General features: G+C 41.9%; 1 protein-coding gene across 3 annotated transcripts in view; it reads left to right on the top strand.

Annotated features, from left to right (window-relative positions):
• POC1B (POC1 centriolar protein B) overlaps nucleotides 1-20,395 on the top strand; it is a 97,907-nt gene that overhangs the window by 25,422 nt on the left and 52,090 nt on the right. For all 3 annotated transcript variants that reach the window (XM_040491262.1, XM_040491260.1, XM_040491261.1), the window contains exons 4-6: nucleotides 1,204-1,383; nucleotides 19,891-19,998; nucleotides 20,134-20,249. In XM_040491262.1, coding sequence (XP_040347196.1) covers nucleotides 1,204-1,383; nucleotides 19,891-19,998; nucleotides 20,134-20,249 — 404 coding nt within the window. The remainder of the gene's footprint in view (nucleotides 1-1,203; nucleotides 1,384-19,890; nucleotides 19,999-20,133; nucleotides 20,250-20,395) is intronic.

Consider the following 20,395-nt stretch of genomic DNA (forward strand, 5'->3'; position numbering starts at 1 on the left):
GATAAACGATTAGAGCAGGGAGACCAGTTAAGAGGCTTTCGCAAAAATCTAGGTAAAGGATACATAGGGTGTATCTATCTGAATGTAAGCAGAGCTGATGTGGAAGAGGAAGAATTGAAAGGATATCTGGCAAGTGATAGCAGTATTTCTATCACTAAATCGGTTTTGTTGACCTATTGGATGTGGGAGGAGAAGGGGGAGTGGTTGAGTATGATTTCCAGGCTCTGCAAATTCTGTTGCCTGATGTGTTTCAAACAGTTATGTATAAATACAACTTTCTGAATGGAAAAAAAAATTGCTAAGTCTGGATGTAGTATAAAGTGAAGTATCCGGGGGAACTTTGGAGTCCTGACGCAAGTAGTATTTCCCAGATGCCACCTTTGAACTCCAGGGTGTCTGCTAGCCTGCCCCTGACTATTTTAACTTTTTTTTTTTTTTCTGGTGTTTCTCCTTAAATGCCACACATTATTTTCTCCATCTTTTCTTTCCTATTCTCCTTTTCCCATCCTAGCCAAGAAAAAAAAAAAAAAAAAAGCAGCAGCTGAAATTTCAAAGTATTGAGAATTGGAATACAGTTGTTACCATTTGTCCTTTGTTTTGCTTGTGGGTGTAAGATTGGGCCCTGGGTGAGCAAGGCCTTGGATATGCCCCAGGGGTCTGAGTTCTCATTGCTGGTAGGTGGAAACTCCGGTGAGTCAGAGAGTGAGATTACCTAGAGACATTCTGTAAAGGGGGAAATGGCAGAAGGGATGTCTCTTCCTTCCCAGCCCAGACTGCCAGTCCACACAACTTCCACGTGACCCCAGTTTGAAAACACTTCCTTGGAGCCGTTCACTGAATTGATCTTAGCTTTTCTAGGTTGCAGGTTCCTTAAACTGTTTATTGCTATTTCTAGAGGAACAACAGGAACTTAAAATTCATGGTAGAGATTTGTCCAAAATATTGTTTCTGTAGCTTCTAATTAAAACAAAAACACCAAGTGCATTTCTGGGTGGGACCATGAGGGTCTTTTCTTGTTAAGTATCAGTTGTGACTTCAGTGTATAAAACTAGCTTTAAAGAGGGTTGATGAAGAAACTTTTCATACTTTCATCAGTTCTTTTACAGGAGTTAAACTGTTTTAAATGTTTCAAAGACTGTATACTGATTAGATATTGATTATACCTAAATCAAGTTTTATAAATATTACACTGTTTATTTCCAGGAGAGGAAAATCCTCTGAATTTAAAGCTCATACAGCTCCAGTTCGAAGTATAGACTTTTCAGCCGATGGCCAGTTTCTAGCTACAGCTTCTGAAGACAAATCTATCAAAGTATGGAACATGTATCGCCAGCGTTTCTTGTATTCCTTGTACCGACATACCCACTGGGTACGCTGTGCCAAGTAAGTGTGAAGTTTCCTAATGAGATTTCCGCATTTTGTTTTTCCTGCTATGGTGTGTGTTTACCTCCCAACTCCCAGAAAAGGGGATCAAGGACAAATTCATTCATTCTTTCATTCAGCAAGTATTTGTCATGTGCCTGCCATGTGCTGGGAATAACAGTAAGCAAAACAGTCAAAACCCCCTACTGTCATGAGCTTCCATTCTAGAAAGGGGAGCTAGATAATAAACAGGTAGGAAAAGGAGACAGTAGGTCAGATGGTGGTAAGTGCTGTGGAGAAAAAAACAGCTGGATTGGAAGAAGGCTGCACTTTTAAACAGCAACTGCCTCACAAAGACAAGGTGGCCTTTAAGCAAAGATCTAACAGAGGGCAGGGGGCGAGGCTTGCATGTGTTTGGGAAAGGCCTGTCTCAGAGGAAACCAGTACAGAAACCCTGGGGTGGGAGCTGGTGGCTGTTTGAAGACTGGCAAGGAGGCTGGTGTGGAGGAGAGTGTGGGGAAGGAACAGGAGCACCGGGGAGGGAGGCTGCAGCTGGGTCGGGAACAGCTGACGGATGTTCTGAGCGACAGGAGATGCCACTGGAGCATGTGCATCTCTCTAACTAACATTTTAATGCGATGGTTCCGACTGCCGTGCGGAGAAAAGCTGTCAAAGTCAGGGCAGAAGCAGGGGATGTCGTTAGGAGGCTGTGTGCAGTAGCTCAAATCCAGCTTGGACCAGGGTGTTGGCAGTGGAGATTTCGAGAAGTGGTCGGATTCCACCTGCCATTTGCAGATACAACCAACATACTTGCTGTCACATTGGATGTGACAGGGAAGGAGGAACTAAGAGTGACTCCACAATCTGGCAGTCTATTGGGACAAGTACTATTGTGTTACAATGTCAACTAACAGCCATGGAGCCCTTTCTATTTCCAAGAGACACCGCCTAAGTATTTAAAATAATTCCCTATCAGAACTGCCCTGGGAGAGTAGGGCTATTGTGTAGGTTTTTTATTATTATTGTTTTAAATTTTTTTTTTAGGGCTATTGTTTTTTTCCCCTGTTTTGCAGCTGAAGGAAGTGAGTTTCAGAGTTAAAGTTAGAACTTGTCTATTTGAAAGTGATAGAAGCCCAAAGAAATTATTTCTCTCCTCTCCAAGTTGTTAATTGGCTGATATTTGGTGACCTTGGAGTAGAGAACCAGGGGCTGCAGGCCTCGAGAGAGACTGTCTACATGCCGGCTCTACTCTCTCAAATGCCCTGGTGGTGAGGTCACTGCCAGCTCTAAGCCGAAGTCCTCATAGCTTTGCGACTGGACAGGAAAATCTCCTACCTCCAGTTAGAAAAGAACTATGGGCAACTCTCAGCTTGGATCCCGTGCCCATCCCTTCACCAGGGAGTAAGATACTGTGGTTGTCACAGGTTAGCCAGGCACCTGACAGAGACCAGTCATCCCAGTCTGAGGGGTGAGAGGGCATACCAACCATGTGTTCTGGTGGTGGACAGAGAGGACAGCTCTTAAAAGAAGGGGGCTGGCATCGACGTGGTCCCTGGGGGGAAATCTGTGCAGGCTGCAGCCAGCCGACCGTGTGCACACTGTATGAAACAATGTGCCAGGCATCTTCAGCTCTGACGTGGTGGAGTGGTAGTGGGAGCCTCGTTCTGTCTTGCCTTCGGTCCCGTGCTGCTGTCATCATGCTCTTAGTGGGACATTATTGTTCAGGTGCTGATTATAATCTATGGTAGTGAGTCTAAGAAGAAGACAAAAGGTTCTACTTTTAGCCAATAGTTTTTTTCTTCTAGAGTTGTCAGCTACTTTTGACTCTGGCCAAAAGAAATACAGAAAGTATTATTTCTATATATGCCTTATAGCTGTGTGGTCAAGAACATGGACCTGGGACCTAAATATATAGGTTAAAATTCCAGCCCCAGCACTTACCAGCTCTGTGACCTTTGGGAAAATTACCTAACTTCTCAGTGCCTTAGTTTTCTTACCTGTAAAATTAGGCTGATGATAATAGTAACCTGCCACACAAGTTGTCATGGTATTTAAATGAGTACATATACATAAAGCATTTAGAATCATGCCTCCCATGGAGTAATCACCAGACAAATCTTAACCATCATCCTCATCCTCATTGGACATCTCAATCTTGTTTTGTTTTTAAAGCTATTATGTAACTTGAGTTGCTAATTTTTTCCCACCTAAGGAGGTGACATATGTGAAGGTCCCAAGAGGCTGGTCAAATCACTTGTATTTATTTATTAAGAGATGTACACAGAGATCTGTCATCGAGTGGATCAATCCCAGAGAACAGACAGAGGCACAAAAAGCTAGGCCAAGTACTGGGAGTCATTATTTAGCCCCCACTAGGACTGACTCTGGAGACGTTTGGCAAAGACACTGGTTTTTGTTACCTTTATCAGGTGGCTCATCAAAAGCAAAACCATTGAATGATAGCCATTATTTATCCAGTGGGTCCCTATGTGTCTGTTTTCTTCCTGAAATAATTTAAGGTGGTTTATAATAAATGCCATACAACTAGAGGGAAGGAAGAGACATTTCTTTTTTTTTAAATATTTTTTTTTTCCACGTTTTTTTTTATTTATTTTCGGGACAGAGAGAGACAGAGCATGAACGGGGGAGGGGCAGAGAGAGAGAGGGAGACACAGAATCGGAAACAGGCTCCAGGCTCCGAGCCATCAGCCCAGAGCCTGACGTCGGGCTCGAACTCACGGACCGCGAGATTGTGACCTGGCTGAAGTCGGATGCTTAACCGACTGCGCCACCCAGGCGCCCCTGAAGAGACATTTCTATGTAGAACCGTGTCACCTTGGGTAGTGCAAATTTGGCAGGTGTAGCCTGAGTTTCCTGCAACCAAGGGATTGATGGAATGATGGTGGCTGACATGTCTTCATGTTTTTGTTTTTTTTTTTAATTTTTTTTTTTTCAACGTTTATTTATTTTTGGGACAGAGAGAGACAGAGCATGAACGGGGGAGGGGCAGAGAGAGAGGGAGACACAGAATCGGAAACAGGCTCCAGGCTCCGAGCCATCAGCCCAGAGCCTGACGCGGGGCTCGAACTCACGGACCGCGAGATCGTGACCTGGCTGAAGTCGGATGCTTAACCGACTGCGCCACCCAGGCGCCCCCATGTCTTCATGTTTTTAAACAAAAAGGAATCCCGACAAGTTGTTCAGATAAGAGAAAATTTTTCCTGTAGAAGATTCTAGGAGATATTTTATTCCTTGTCCTTGTACCGAAGCATGTATGTATAATATAAATGCTAAAGAAGGGGCGCCTGGGTGGCTCAATGGATTCAGCGTCTGACTTCAGCTCAGGTCATGATCTCCCGGTTTGTGAGTTTGAGCCCCCCCCCCCCCCACCCCCTTCGGACTCACTGCTCTCAGACTGTCAGTGCAGTCTGTTTCGGATCCTCTATGCCCCTCCCCTGCTTGCGCTCTCCAGTTTTTGTTTTTTTTTTTTAAATTTTTTTTTTAACGTTTATTTATTTTTTTGGGACAGAGAGAGACAGAGCATGAACGGGGGAGGGGCAGAGAGAGAGGGAGACACAGAATCAGAAACAGGGTCCAGGCTCTGAGCCATCAGCCCAGAGCCCGACGCGGGGCTCGAACTCACGGACCGCGAGATCATGACCTGGCTGAAGTCGGACGCTTAACCGACTGCGCCACCCAGGCGCCCCTCCAGTTTTTTAAAATAAATGTTTTTAAACATTTAACATAAAAATAAATAAATGTTTTTGAAAATGCCTAAGAAAAGGTATTGCTACTGTAAGACAGAGGAATGTATAAAAGGTTGAAAAGGTCACCAATAATATAAAATTTTGGTCTTCAAAATATTCCTTTTATTTTTTTTTTGGTCAGTCCTTCAAAGTTTTTATTCTTTTTTGTTTGTTTTGGGTTTTTTTTTTGTTCCTGCTTTGTACCACATATCTGTGCTGCGTGTCAAGTAGGTAGAAATGAGAACTGCAGTCTTAGCCTCAAGGAGCTTTTCTGTTTTATGGTTCAATGGAAACAAAACACATACAAAATAAGTATAAAATGATGTCTCCTATGGGAAGATGATGCACAAGGGGTAAGGGCAGTGGGGCATTGAACTGGACTTGTGTGAGGAAACGCCAAGGAGGACATTGCAGGCCCAGCACTGAGGGACGGACAGGAGAAGAAGAGGCTTGCAGCCTTCTCGTCAGATGGGGACTGGTGGCCAGCCACTCACAGAGGGAAGGAGCAGGAGTAAGCTCTGCGGCCTGGGAAAATGTTTTGTGCTCTGGGAATGTTAAATTTTCAGCTGTTGCCTGGCACAGGAAGTAAAGTGGGATGAGGGAGAGGAAAGGTGGGGAAGGCTCAGGGCCATGGGTGTTTTGAAAAGACTTTGGACTTCATCCTCCAAGTAACACGGAGACACTGGAGGGTTTGGGATTGGGAAGAAGCATGATCGTTCCTGAGCTCTTTGTAAAATGCTCTTACAACCCACAGCATGACTGCTTTAGATGGTTGGCGTGAGATAGGTCAGGATTCACATGGCCTGCCACATTGTTACCCTCGGGCGAGTTAGTCCATGGCTCTCAGCCTCAGCGGGAGGTGAGGGTAACGAGGCTTCTCAACTGGACTGTTGTGAGGATGAGAAACATAGTGTTCAGGACTGCGTGACACCACAAGCCTGCCCTACCTCCCGCTGAGTAACATTAGGGAGAGACTTAGGAACTGGGGAAGGGCCCAGCATTTGGTTTTAAACCTCTCATCAATTAGAGAGGAGAAGACAGTGGTGGAACCCTACACTTCTGTCTGCTTAGCATCTGTTCTGTTTTCTGGTGACGGTGCCCAAGCATTCCCTGAGCTTTCCCTGAGCCCTCCCCTACAGTCCCTCTGTATGTGTATAGGTACTGGTGTGGCCTGATCTCCAGTCCCAGAAGAGGGCATTCAGCTCAGGCTTGCCATCCAGAACAGGGCATCTGCCTCCTACAGGAGTTAGTGAGTCTTGTTAGAACAGCAGGCCTTTCCTCTGAGATTGCTACTTTAAGCTGCTTCTTTTTTTTTTAGTTTATTTATTTATTTTAATAATCTGTACACCCCATATGGGGCTCGAACTCATGACCCTGAGATCAAGAGTCTCGTATTCTTCCGACTGAGCCAGCCAGGCACCCCTTGGGCTTATTGAAACCTGTGGTTACTGAGGGACACCGTTGGCTAACAGTTGACCTGAGAGTGGTGCTGATTCAGGGGACAGCAGAGCTGTGAGCCTGAGAAAGAAAGAATTGCTATCTGATTACATGGTATGGTTTCTGGATACAGTTATACCTGGTTTTATTAACATGTGTTTGTGTGTGTGTGTGTGTGAGAGAGAAATGAGCCTTAAAAATTCTCTCACTTAAAAAAAATTTTTTTAATGTTTATTTATTTTTGAGAGAGAGAAAGAGAGACAGAGTGTGAGCAGAGAAGGGGCAGGGAGAGAGGGAGACACAGAATCTGAAGCAGGCTCCAGGCTCTGAGCTGTCAGCACAGAGTGCGACGCGGGGCGCAAACTCACGAACCATGAGATCGTGACCTGAGCCAAAGTCGGCACTTAACCGACTGAGCATCCAGGCACCCCCTCTCACTTTTTTTTTTTAAAGAGGCACTTTCTGTAAGATTTGATAGCAGAACAGAGTTTGGGAAAAGTGGGGGTTATTCTCACATCCAGTGATGTGCACTTAAGATATCTGTTTTATCTTCACCCCCAGTGGCACAGTCTTAGTTTTAGCATCAGGGGCTCTCGTAGACACTTTTGCAGTAACCTCCTAAATGGTCTTCCTAACTTCAGATTTGCCCCATTCTCCCACCCTCAGCCCCTCCCCCCCCACCACCCTGCCGCCTCCAAAGAGACCTTTGTGAAATGCAAATCTGGTTGTACTGTTCCTCAGGTTAAAGCTATTGGTGACTCCTTGCCCTGGCTTGTCTGCTCTGCCTTCCTGTCACAACTTTGTCTTTGTCCCCTTCCCCATCCCCTTCTTGCAGCTATACTGAGCTCCTGTGTGTGATGCTCTGCTGTGTTCTGTGCCTTTTCCAAGTGCTGCCTGCTGTGCCTGGAATGCCCCCGAATCCACCACCCCTTTCCCCATGCCGCTCTGCAGCTCTCCTTCCAGGAAGTGTTGACGGTTCTCCCAGGCCCTACTTATTACGAGTCCTCTATGTCACTGAATTGTCTTGCTTATGAGGTCCTGTCTGCTTAGGCCTCTCTTCCCTATTAGACTTTGAATTGTAAGTATTTTGTTCCGATTGTATTCTCTTGACAGGCCCTGTTCGAAATTCTGTAGATACCATAGAAAGCAAAACAAAACTCCCGGTCTCGTGGAGCTCCTTCTACCAAAGGGAGATAGACAATTAAAAAATGTACTAGTGATATGTGCCCTGCAGGAAAATACCGTGTAGTCACAAGGTAGAGAGTGATGGGGTTGGCAGGTGCTCCTTTACACATGGCTCAGGGAAGACATCCCTGCTCAGGTGACTCTGAAGGGAGGGAGTTGATGAGGCGGGTGTGAGGCAGAGTCAGACGGTGTGAGAAGCACTGCAGTGTCATGATGGGGTGGGGAAGTCTCAGAGGAGTTGTGCAAAAATGTGGGTTGAATGAATCAGTGAGGGGTGTGCAGGTAGTTTTGGTAGGAGTTTTCCAGGGGCTTCTTCAAGGAAGAGTCATTTCTGTGGATTTTTAATATCGAATGTAGGAGGACTGTACATGCATGTTACGAAGGAGAATGTTTATGGGGCTTCACTGTTCCGTTTCGGCCGATCCCTATTCAGATTGACAATTTTGTACTGAGCTTGCCTACTCTTTTTTTTTATTTTAAAAAAAAAATTTTTTTTTTCAACGTTTATTTATTTTTGGGACAGAGAAAGACAGAGCATGAACGGGGGAGGGGCAGCGAGAGAGGGAGACACAGAATCGGAAACAGGCTCCAGGCTCTGAGCCATCAGCCCAGAGCCCGACGCGGGTCTCGAACTCACGGACCGCGAGATCGTGACCTGGCTGAAGTTGGACGCTTAACCGACTGCGCCACCCAGGCACCCCGAGCTTGCCTACTCTTAATGGAATGCCTTTATCTCTCTGGTGCCTTGTGGTTCTGTTCTTTTGTTTTTATCAGTTCTTTTCTTACTATTTGGCATCAGTGATTCATGTGAAACTCTTCCGAGGTCTCTCTGGAGGAATGTTCTTTGATAAATAATTTGGTTAAATCGAATGGGTAAGGATTTCATCTTCTTGGCAACTTTCCGTATGTGTGCTCTACAACATGTTTAGAGATTCTTCCTCATGTGTTTATTGTAATCTTTTCTTCCTTGGCTCATGCTACTGTAGTTAGACAACAGGAGCATTGAGAGGGCCCGACTGACCGCTCAGGCCCACTCAGGCCAGCTGACAGTGTGCAGTGTTTGTGCAGCTTCCTGTGAGAACTTAGCCTTGCTAGGGTCAGCCCAGTTCAGGACTTTCTTCCAAAGTTCTGAAGGCCCATTTTCACTTTTTACTCAGAGGTGAGAATGCTCAGGGGGCACTGAGTCATGCTTAATAAACTTAGGAGAGTCTGAAACATAAGCCAGATGCCAATTTATTTATTTATGACAACAACACTAACTTTCAAAGGGACTAGAATGTTTGTCTGTCTCAGTCAGGGCCTTCCTCCTTCACTGACAGAGGCAGAACAAGAGCTCGATGGGCCCTAGAATGAAAGCAAGAAAGTTTGTTGAAAAAACAAAATCTTGATGGACAGTTTTCTCAGGTTTGAATAGAGCAAGGGGGCCATCTCTGCCACATGCACACACCTGCCAAGGAAACTGCATGATCAGCTGGTCGGGTGCCCCCTCCCCCAGGCCAAGCAGGAGACACACTGACGACTCTTGCCTCTGGCAGTTGCTGGGTGCTTCCTCTCTGGTAACAAGTGCTGCAGTACAGTTGATTGGATTCAGCAGAGAGGCAGTGCCCTGTAGTACAGCTCCCTCGCATGTGATCCTGGGAATTCAACCCAATCTCTCCGAGCCTTGCTTGGTCTGCTCTCCTATAAAATGGGTACAAAGAGGTACCTTCCTCATAGAGTCTTCGTGAAAATTAAAGTGAATGAATATAAAGTGTCAGTTCATGTCAGCTATTAACTCCCTCATATTCCATTTTTTTTTTTCTTTCTACAGATTTACTGGAGTCACCAATTAGGTTGTGTTCCCAAGTCATTTCGCACATTTGCACAGTGTTTGGGGTTGCTACTACAAGTAGCTACTATTTATCCATTGGCTGTACTTCATGTATTTAACTATCAGAGGGTAACTGTATTTCTAAATACTTGGGTCTGAAAATCTCTGCCTTTTAATTGGAGAGCTTAACCCATTTATATTTATGTAACTCTTCCTATGCTTAGTTTTAAGTCTACCATCTTACTCTGTGTTTTCTATTTGTCCCATTTGTTTATTTCTTTCTCCCTTTCTTTTGGATTGCTTATTTCTTAGTATCCCATGTTATCTCCTCTTTGGGCTTTTTAGCTTTACTCTTTGTCTTGGGTTTTTGTTTAGTGGTAACCTCTAGAAGTTACAGTCTACATCCTTAATATATCACAGTCTACTTTTGAATTAATTTGTGCAGTTTTATATATAATATTAGAACTTATAAAAGTTCTAATGTCAGAACTTAGAAAAATTTATCTCCAATTTCCCAATTCTTAACAGTTTTATATCTGTATATGGTATGAGCTCGCAATTCATTTCTTTTAAATAAGAAACAAAAAAGTCTTTATATTTGCCCTCATATACTTTTCCAGTGCTCTTTAAACTAGATCCAAGTTTCCACCTGGTATCATTTCCCTTCAACCTAAAAAACTTCAGGTACTATTTCTTGTAGTGTGGGTTTCCTGGTGATGAATTCTCTTTTTGTGTATCCATTTTGATTTACCTTATCTTATCTTATCTTGAGAGAGAGGGAGGGCACAAGTTAGGGAGAGAAATACTCTTAAGCAGGCTCCATGCCCAGTACAGAGCCTGATGTGGGACTTGATCTCAAAACTGTGAGATTATGACCTGAGCTGAAATCAAGAGTTGGACCCTCAACTGAGCCACTCAGGCACTCCTGTTTATCCTTTTTTCTTTTTTTTTAAATATGAAGTTTTATTCATATATGGAAACTAAACACTACAAAAAAGGGCAATCATGGGCCCTTTGGAATCAGACAAGAAACATGATAAAAATTTTTCCAAAAATTCTTATACAGTCATTTGTATGAGAAATAGCTATTTTTGATATGCCCTGTTTATCCTTTTTAAATGATATTTTTGCTGAGATGTAGAATTCTAATTTAGTGGATACTTTTTCTTTTAGGACTTAGGGGATGTCCTTTCATTGTCTTCTGCTTTGCATTTTTTCTTTTTTTTTTTTTTTCATGTGAAGGCAGCAGTCATTTTTATTGTTATTCTCCTATATGTAATGCACCTTTTTTTTTTTTTTTATAGCAATCTGACTGTAATGAGCCTACCTATGGTTTTGTATATTTTTCTCATGGTTTCTGGAACTATGGGATATAAGGATTGATATTTTTATCACATTTGGTAAATTTTTGTTTATTCTTCATATATCTTTCTGCCCTCATTTCTTTCTCATCTTTTTCTGGGATTCCAAATTCACATATGTTGAATTTTGATATCATCCCATAGTTTTTTGAGGCTTTGCTTATTTTCTCAAATTTTTTTTCTCTATTGGCCTATCTTCAGCTTCCCTGGTGTTTCTGTTCCAGCAATGTCTAATCTACTGTAAGCTTACCCATTTCTCTGATGAGATTCCTCATTTGTTTATTATGTCCATCATTTCCTTTAAATCCTAAACATATTTATAATAATTGTTTAAAGTTCTTGTCTGCTAATTCTAACATCTATGTCCTATCTAGGTCAAGATTCTCTGCTTCTTTGTATGTCTTGCGGTTTTTTAAAAATTGTGTGCCCGCTTGTTGGGAGGAACACTGGGTGTTGTATGGAAACCAATTTGACAATAAATTTCATATTAAAAAATAATAATAAAATAAAATTGTGTGCCCAAACATTGCTAAGTGTTTGAGAACATAAAGTACTCTATCACCTCTAAAAAGTGTTGAGTTTTGTTCTGGTAAGCAGTTAACTCTTTGATGGCTCAACTAGATTCTCTTGAGGTTTGGATTTAGACTGTTTCAGAGTAGCCTTGACACTTGGGCTATAGTACTAGTGGCCTTTCTGGGGCTGCCACCAAATGTCTGAAGCATTCCACAAAATCTGCCCAGAACTTGAACATCTCTCAGTTCTATGTAACCTCTGGCATCTTTGTTCAGCTCATAGTCTCCAGTGGTTGTTCTCTGCCAAGCCTTTTTGCCCAGAGCATTAGCAGCTTTGTTTTTGACCAAACTCAAGGGGCCTCAGAGGCAGATTTTTTTTGGTTTCTGCTCTTCATAGCTCCTCTCTCACCGCCTGTCTTCAAACTTCCAGCCCTTTAGCCCAGTTCTGCATTCTGATTTTTGTTTCCTCTGCTCAGTTGGACTGCTGCTGTCTCCTTAGGCTCTATGTCTTTGTGCCATGGTTTGGAAAATACTCCCGGGTAGAAATCTGGGATAGGTTTGGTGTTCACCTGGTATGTGTTATCTGCCTCTCACGATTCACAACTGTGTGCTATCTCTTCTCCGGTGCCTGAAAACAGTTGCTTCATATATTTTGCCCAGTTGTATGATTGTCTATAGTAGGAGAATAAGTCTGATAACCATTAATCCCTCTGTCTAGAACTTCTGTCAAAGGAATTTATTGGAGCCTACCAAGCCAATTTCAGAATTCACATGGGTGAGTTAAATGTGTAAGAATAGCCAACAAAAAAAAATGACAAGAAAGAGAATAAGAAGAAACTTGTCCAACCAACTGTCAGACCACAGTATAAAATTATAGAAATTAGGGGCACCTGACTGACTCAGTCGGTTGGGCATCTGACTCTTGATCTTGGCTCAAGTCATGATCTCCTGGTTTGTGAGTTCGAACCCTGTATTGGGCTCTGTGTTGGCAGTGTGGAGTCTGTTTGGGATTCTGTCACTCCCTCTCTCTGCCCGCCCCCCCTCCTTGTGCACATGCATGTGCTCTTTCTCTCTCCCTCTCTCTCTCTCAAAATAAATAAATAAATAAACTTAAATAAAATAAAATTATAGAAATTAAAATATGGTGATAATTGTATAATATTAGGAAAAAAAGGTCATAGAAAGACTAGAAGCATACCCACGTATGTTTTATGATAGATGATATTTCCAATCAGTGGGGAACTGGATGGACTGTTTAATATAAAGTTAAAACAACTGGATTTCTGTTTGGAAAAATATAAGTGGGATTTCTATTGCATACCATACATTCACCAAATTTGTAGATGAATTAAACAACTAAACATTAAAAATTGTTCAAGTGATACTGCTCTTCCTCCTGATATATGAGCAGTGTATTGAAATGAATGTAGAGGGTTAGCAGAGCAATTGTTTTTCCCTTTAGTATTTGAATTTTAAACATACACCGTGGACTTAAGTAATTAAAATTCTGTGTCTGTCTGTGCTTAGTACTTACCATAAGTTTGTTCTTGGAGCCTCAACCTATTCTCTGTGGCATAGAGATGGTGCCTATTCGTGTAGGAGGTGATGAATAACTAGCTATGTTCTTTGGAGTAGTGCCGTTTATGATGATACATTTTAATTCACAGAAATATTTTTAAGATATGCTGTCTATTGGAAAATATATTCATGCTTTTAAAATATAAATTAGTATAGTCTTTTTAGAAATCAATTTGCAAACTATATCAGATGTCTTTGGTGCAGTGACTTCACAACTGGAAATGTATTCTAAATACCCTTTTGTATGCAAAAGAAAAAGCTTTGAATTCAGAGGTATTGCTTTCAGTATAGTTTATAATGGTGAGATATTGGAAAGAACCGATTTTCCAAATAAAACTATTTCAAAAAATTTATACTATTATGTAGCCATTAAAAGGAGAGTATATGCAAGTAATGACATGAAAATGTTCGTGTTGGGGTGGGGAGCAAAATTCAGAACTCTAGATTATAATATAAAAGATAAAGTACCTGTCATACGTACAATGGTTAAGTGTGATTTTGAGTGATGGCACTATGGACTGTTTTTTTACTTACTGTATTTTCCTTTTTTTAACATTAAATTTTTCTTTAATGACTAATGAAGAAAACATTGATCATTATATGTATATAATGTTATCTTTTTTTAGTGGCAAAGAAATTTTCTAATAGGTAAAATTATTATAGCCCTGTATTTTTTAAAATAATGTATATTCTTGGATAATGTGTGCTTTTTTATAGTGTCCTCAATCAAAAATAAGTAGAGGCTATTGAGCCAACTTGTCCAACATTATTGCTTTTCCAGGATTAATTTTTAGGGGAAAAGTCTACCTTTAATTTTCAGTTGTTGTAGCGTTACAAGTGATCTTTGACCATCTGAATTGCAGAGATTTTTCTTTGTAGTGGCAAGAGATATATACATATAATACATATATGTATGTGTGTATGTATGTATATAATCGACCTTACCATTTTAACCATTTTATTTTTATTTTATTTTATTTTTTTTTAATTTTTTTTTTTTCAACGTTTATTTATTTTTGGGACAGAGAGAGACAGAGCATGAATGGGGGAGGGGCAGAGAGAGAGGGAGACACAGAATCGGAAACAGGCTCCAGGCTCTGAGCCATCAGCCCAGAGCCCGACGCGGGGCTCGAACTCACGGACCGCGAGATCGTGACCTGGCTGAAGTCGGACGCTTAACCGACTGCGCCACCCAGGCGCCCCTACCATTTTAACCATTTTAAAACATACAGTTAGATATCATTAGGCATATTCATGCTATGTAACAAACTGTAGCTTTTAAACAGCAGCTTTCATTTGCTCTAATATTAAGTTAGACCCAAATATCTTAAACAAATTTTTTAACTGTCTTAAATGTTTCCTAGGGACTTACTCCGTGCCATGCACGGTGTCTGGGGATGCAACAGTGAACAAGACAGACATGGTTTCTGTCTTCTTGGAGCTTACATGTGTTGGGGAAGTAAACAGAATGCTTGATTGCAAGGATGACCTAAGTATGAACCGGAGCTACTCTAAGACCACATGCTGAGGAACTAACCTACTGGGGGTCAGGGGGTGGCAGTCTGGAAGCCTTACTGAGGAAGTGACACTGAGCAGAGACTTACAGGATGAGTAAAATCTTCTTATGTATTTTAAACTAGATAAAGAGTAGGGGGCAGCATTTGAGGCGCAGGGAACAGCACATGAGGAAATGCCCGAGGCAGGAGCAAGGACCTGAGAGAAGAGGGGTGTGTGCCAGGAAGAGTAGTGTGATAAAGGGACCGGAGGGCAGACCCCAAGGACCTGGTAAGCAGTGGTAAGGATGCTAGGCACTGTGGTTTGAAGAGACAGGAACTGATGTGTGGAGTGTGGAGGTGTAGAGGAGGAAGAGGCACAAAGCATGACTCCTAGGCTTCTGGCCTGAGGGACTATTTGCTGAGAAACAGCACACTGGAGAAGGACAGTTTAGGGAGGAAGACGATGAGTTCAGATTTGGACAAGCTCAGAGTTGGAGGTGCCTGCAGGATATGCAAGAGGAGACGCCCAGTAGGCCGTTACACTTATGGGTGGAGATCCCAGGAGAGAAGTCTGGGCATATAAATGGTAAATGACCCAACAAATAATTAACATGTTTCATGGCATACTTAAATCTTTTTATATCTCTTTCATCTGCTTTCTGTCTCTCAGCAGCTGTAGGAATGAATCCTGTTACTGCAATTAACAGATGGATTCTCTTCTGATGCTGACCAACACTTAAAAAAGTATAAATGTTTTGCTTATTGCCTTGAACTTCACCTTCAGTGTGTAAACACAGAATCCCACCAAAGCAAACTCTGAGACTGCCAATATATTTTTTTAATGAGTCTATGAAAGTTTGGTTCTGAATGCAGTCCAAACACCCTCATTATACAAATAGAAAACAGTGGCCAGTGTGGTTTTGAATTTCACAGGGTTACATAGCCGGACAGTTGCAGAATTGGCCCTAGAATTCAGGACCGTGTACTGACTGGACAGTCTATTTCCACTACTTTTTACTGCTTCCCCCTCCTATTGAATAGCTGCTGGCTTCAAAGTCCAATTACTAATTATTTGTTTCTCAGTAGACATGGAACAGTGCCTACTCTGTTTGGTGTCAGAAGCCTGAGGGCTGGAAATGTTTTTTTTTATAGAACATTTATTCCAATGATAAGAGATTTCCAAAGGAAGTTTTTGGTTTCTTATGAAAGCACTTTGAAACTTCTCATGGTTCATGGATCCCTTTGGCTCTCTAATATGTGAATAGCTCTATGGCTGTGCATATGGTAATACAATTTTACATACAGTTGCAGGAACTCCATAGATTCCAAGTTAAAGAACTCCTGTTATGCCACTGGGCTATTCTCAATGACCTGTGAACCAGTTTTTCTAGAAAGAAGTTCAGTAGTTTCCTGATTCTCTCAAATAAGTACCAGTATATTTAAGAGATTGAACAGTGGTTCAATTAACTTCCCAGATGCCTTACAGACAGTTCCTGTCTGATCATCTGCCAGTCACTATTGACTAATATAATGTCTATCTCTATGACACACTTTCTGGAAGTTTTAAAAGGTAGTCGAGTGGTGCTGAATTAGAGAGTTAGAAATCTGGTGATGTCTCAGTAGAAATTTTATGTCCTCTTAACACTCTTAAAATTGATAACCCAGTTAGATGTTGCTTAAGCCCTGACAAAGGAAAGGACTGTCCTTTACTGACCGAAGTCAGGGCAAAGAGAAGCCTCTTTTATTGGTGCCAACCTATTTTTGATGTATCTAATTCAAAATAAAAGGAGAGAAGAGAAGATACAAACCACCAGCCTCACTTATAACCCTTCCCAAGGCAACCCCTCCCCACAAAACAAAACAAAACAAAACACATATATAGAGAACATGTGCAGGCATTATAACGTGGTGTCCGGAGGAGGGGGACAGCCTTAATCTCCGGTCCCCCTTTGGTCATGTCGAGCTGGGGTAGAACACCCCCCACCCCACCCCTCACCAGGTCCTTCCCCTCCTTTCCCTCCACTTATCTGACTTTTGCATCCCCTTCATTTCTTTAGTACCTAGAAGTTCTCCGGGGCTATAGCCCTTCCTGCTCAGGATGGATTTCTAGCCGGCCAAGATACCCCCTTTATTCACAAGTTTCTTTAAAATCCTGTTGCTTCCGTGGAACTTCTGTTGACAAATTGGCACCTTTTTGTTTCAAACTCTTTTCTCAGCACTATCTAAAATGCTGCTGTGTGCCCTTCCTAGAGTGCAAACGTCATGAAGGCAGGGATCTTACCAGTCTCATTCACCACTGTATTCCAGTTACCCAGGACAGGGCCCAGTGCCTGGTTTTGGAGGTATAAAATATTTGAATCAATGAATATGTCCCCCCATAAACTCCCCAAGGACACTGACAATGTATGGCAGCAGAGGCCGGTTTTTATTAAAGGATAGTCTAGTGGTTAGCCTGTCAGGTAGAGCCCAGTCACCTGGCCTCCTAAGAGCACTGCCTCATGGTTTCCCTCCACTTTAGAACTTTCTGTGGTCACCCAGAAGCCACACTGAACTTCTGTGCTCTAAATAATTTAGCCAGTTGCAGAAAGTTGCCTTTCTGTCAGGGACTTAAGCAGAGTGACTGAGAGGTTTGGCTGTGGAACCGGACTGCCTGGTTCAAAGCTTCCTGCTGTGTGACTCCGGCAGTTTACCCATCCCTTTATGTGCCTTGGTTTATTCACCTGTGATATGAGGCGACCAGTAGCACCTGTTTAGTAGGATTATTTTGAGGATTAAACAAGTTGTTATAGGTAATGTGTTAAGAACCATTCTCGGACATGTGTGCTCAATAAATGTAGGCAGGATAATGATGATAATGGAGGTGGTGGTATTTGGCCAATAGCGTCCAAGTTGAGTATTTTTATACTTTGTTTTTAATTTGATCACTTCATCTTTATATTAAACATTTCTTTTGTCATGGCTTTCTTAAAATGTAAGGATCAAGTGATCTCTTAGAAATACTTATTTAAAATACTCACATTAGGGGCGCCTGGGTGGCTCAGTCAGTTAAGCGTCAGACTTCAGCTCAGGTCACCATCTCGCGGTCCGTGAGTTCGAGCCCCGCGTCGGGCTCTGGGCTGATGGCTCGGAGCCTGGAGCCTGTTTCTGATTCTGTGTCTCCCTCTCTCTCTGCCCCTCCCCCGTTCGTGCTCTGTCTCTCTCTGTCCCAAAAATAAATAAACGTTGAAAAAAAAATTTTTTTTAAATACTCACATTAAGTGACTTCTAAAAGATAACTTGTTGGGGCACCTGTGTCACTCAGGGGGTTAAACGTCTGACTCTCGATTTCAGATCAGCTCAGGTCACGATCTCACAGTTCATGGGATCAAGCCCCATGTTGGGCTTTGTGCTGACAGTGCAGAGCCTGCTCAGGATATTCTCTCTCTCTCCTTCTCTCTCCCCCTCCCCCACTAATGCTCTCAGTCTCTTTCTCTCTCAAAATAAATAAATGTTAAAAAAAGATAACATTAAGAAACAGTTTGAGGGGCGCCTGGGTGGCTCAGTCGGTTAAGCGGCCGACTTAGCTCAGGTCACGAACTCGCCGTTGTGAGTTCGAGCCCCGCGTCGGGCTCTGTATGGACAGCTCAGAGCCTGGAGCCTGTTTCAGATTCTGTGTCTCCCTCTCTCTGACCCTCCCCTGTTCACGCTCTGTCTCTCCCTCTCTCAAAAATAAATAAAACGTTAAAAAAAAAAAAAAAGAAACAGTTTGATTCTATGTGTTAGTTGCATTACTATGTATTATTATATTTTCATAAGGATACTGAGCAGGTTTTTCTTCCCCAGTCTGTATAACATATGCTTCATCTACTTGAAGCCTTTCTATAATACTGTCCTTCACATGTTAATCTTTCTCACATATTTTCTGGAGGAAAAGATTAATAACATACTATGTTATTATAAAATCAAACTGAACTGCCCAGCTCGCAAGACATTTTCTTACAAGGTTACTTGCCCGAATTTAAAAGATTATTTCACAAAGAACTTAATTATGTTCCTATGTCCCTTTTTTTATATGGTAAATCCATAAATGACAGATTCAAAGTTTCTGTCAGGAAGAATTATTTTTAGGTTAGCCTTAAGAACAGAGAGGGAGGAGAGGAGTGAGAGAACACGAAACACCCCCTTCAATTATAATCCACACCCTTAACTGATGACCTTTATAGTAATCTGGGCATAGAGGGAAAGTACAAATAAAATGAAACATAATTGGTCTATGACCTAAGTCTGTCGTTTTTTGTTGTTATTACTAAAATATTAATAATAAAAAACTATTCATAGTTTCCCAATGGTCTAAAAATTTTCAGTTTTTTTTTTTTTCTTGGTCTTCTACTCTTCTGTTTTTCTCCTACCACTTAGGGGAAAAAGAACGAACTTTGGAAAGATTCTTAAAGGAAGAGAGTGCATAAAAACAGTAGATGAAATGTCTGAGAATGCACTCATTTGTTTTTAATGGGACATGTGGATGATAGGTGTGTCCATGAATCAGGACCTTCAGTTCTGTATAAATGGGCTATCCACTGGAGATTTAGCGCCTCCCAAGGTCCAGGAAACTACAGGCTTGGGGAGTTGATGCTTTTGTTGGTAGTATCATTCAATTTTAATTCTCAACATGCCAATCTGTTTCTTCTGAAGAGCTTCAGTACAGGGTTAGTGGGATGAATAGTAAAGGCTCTCTTAGGTCACATGGATAATACCAGAAAATGACAAAAATAGAAGAAAGAGACAAAAAATACTTATGGGCCACTTGGGTGGCTCAGTTGGTTGAGCGTCTGACTTTGACTCAGGTCGTGATCTCGGGTTCGAGCTTCTCATTGGGCTCTATGCTGACTCAGAGCCTGGAGCCTGCTTCAGCTTCTGTGTCTCCTTCTCTCTCCCTGCCCCCCTCCTCTCTCTCTCTCTCTCTCTCTCTCTCTCTCTCTCTCTCTCTTTCTCTCTCTCAAAAATAAATATTTTTTGAAAAAAGAATACTTACAAAAACAACAACAACAAGGTACTTGGCTTAGGAGGAGGACAAAGTTGAATCAAAGACCTAGAACAAGTGCTATAAAACTAAATCATTTAAATAAAGTAAGAAAAGGAAAAAAGAAAATTGGCTGGTCTATATAGTATATTTTGATTTTTTTTAACGGTCTGTCATTGTGCTTATAATTTGTTATGCTTATTTTTAGTTGGAGATATGGTTGTAGGATATGACTTTGCTGCATGGTGTGCTAGCAGTGGTCTCTGGTATTTAATACATGTACAGCCTGACGTGTGTGTGGGGGAGTGTGTGTGTGTGTGTGTGTGTGTGTGTGTGTGTGTGTATAGGGGGTGGGGGTGATTGTCAGGAGCCTTTCACAAAGATAATCTTCTTGTGCTTTCCAGATTTTCACCTGATGGAAGGCTAATTGTATCATGTAGTGAAGATAAAACTATTAAAATTTGGGATACCACAAATAAGCAGTGTGTTAATAACTTCTCAGATTCTGTAGGGTAAGTCCATTCTCTTTGGGCATTTATGTGGTTACATGGGTTAGTTTGCTAAAGAAGCATTTAATTATTAAGTTCAAATAAAGAAATAAAGGTGAAGAAATCAAAATATTAGACTATCTTATTCTTTCCTTCTAGGTTTGCAAATTTTGTGGGTTTTAACCCTACTGGTACATGCATAGCTTCAGCAGGTTCTGATCATACCGTGAAAATCTGGGATATAAGAGTAAACAAATTGCTCCAGCATTATCAAGGTAACAGTTTCCATGACAACAGAGTCCAGGTGCTGCCTGACCTACTCCAGGAAACTCTTAAACCCGCAGCCTATGCTTCTCAGTGGGGTGTGGCTCTCTCAGACAGGGTCACTGGCTGCCTTTGATTTGACTAGAGGACAATTAGT

This window comes from Herpailurus yagouaroundi, unplaced genomic scaffold (genome assembly GCF_014898765.1).
Source record: "Herpailurus yagouaroundi ecotype Mexico unplaced genomic scaffold, PumYag 182, whole genome shotgun sequence".
In the NCBI taxonomy this organism is placed as follows: domain Eukaryota; kingdom Metazoa; phylum Chordata; class Mammalia; order Carnivora; family Felidae; genus Herpailurus; species Herpailurus yagouaroundi.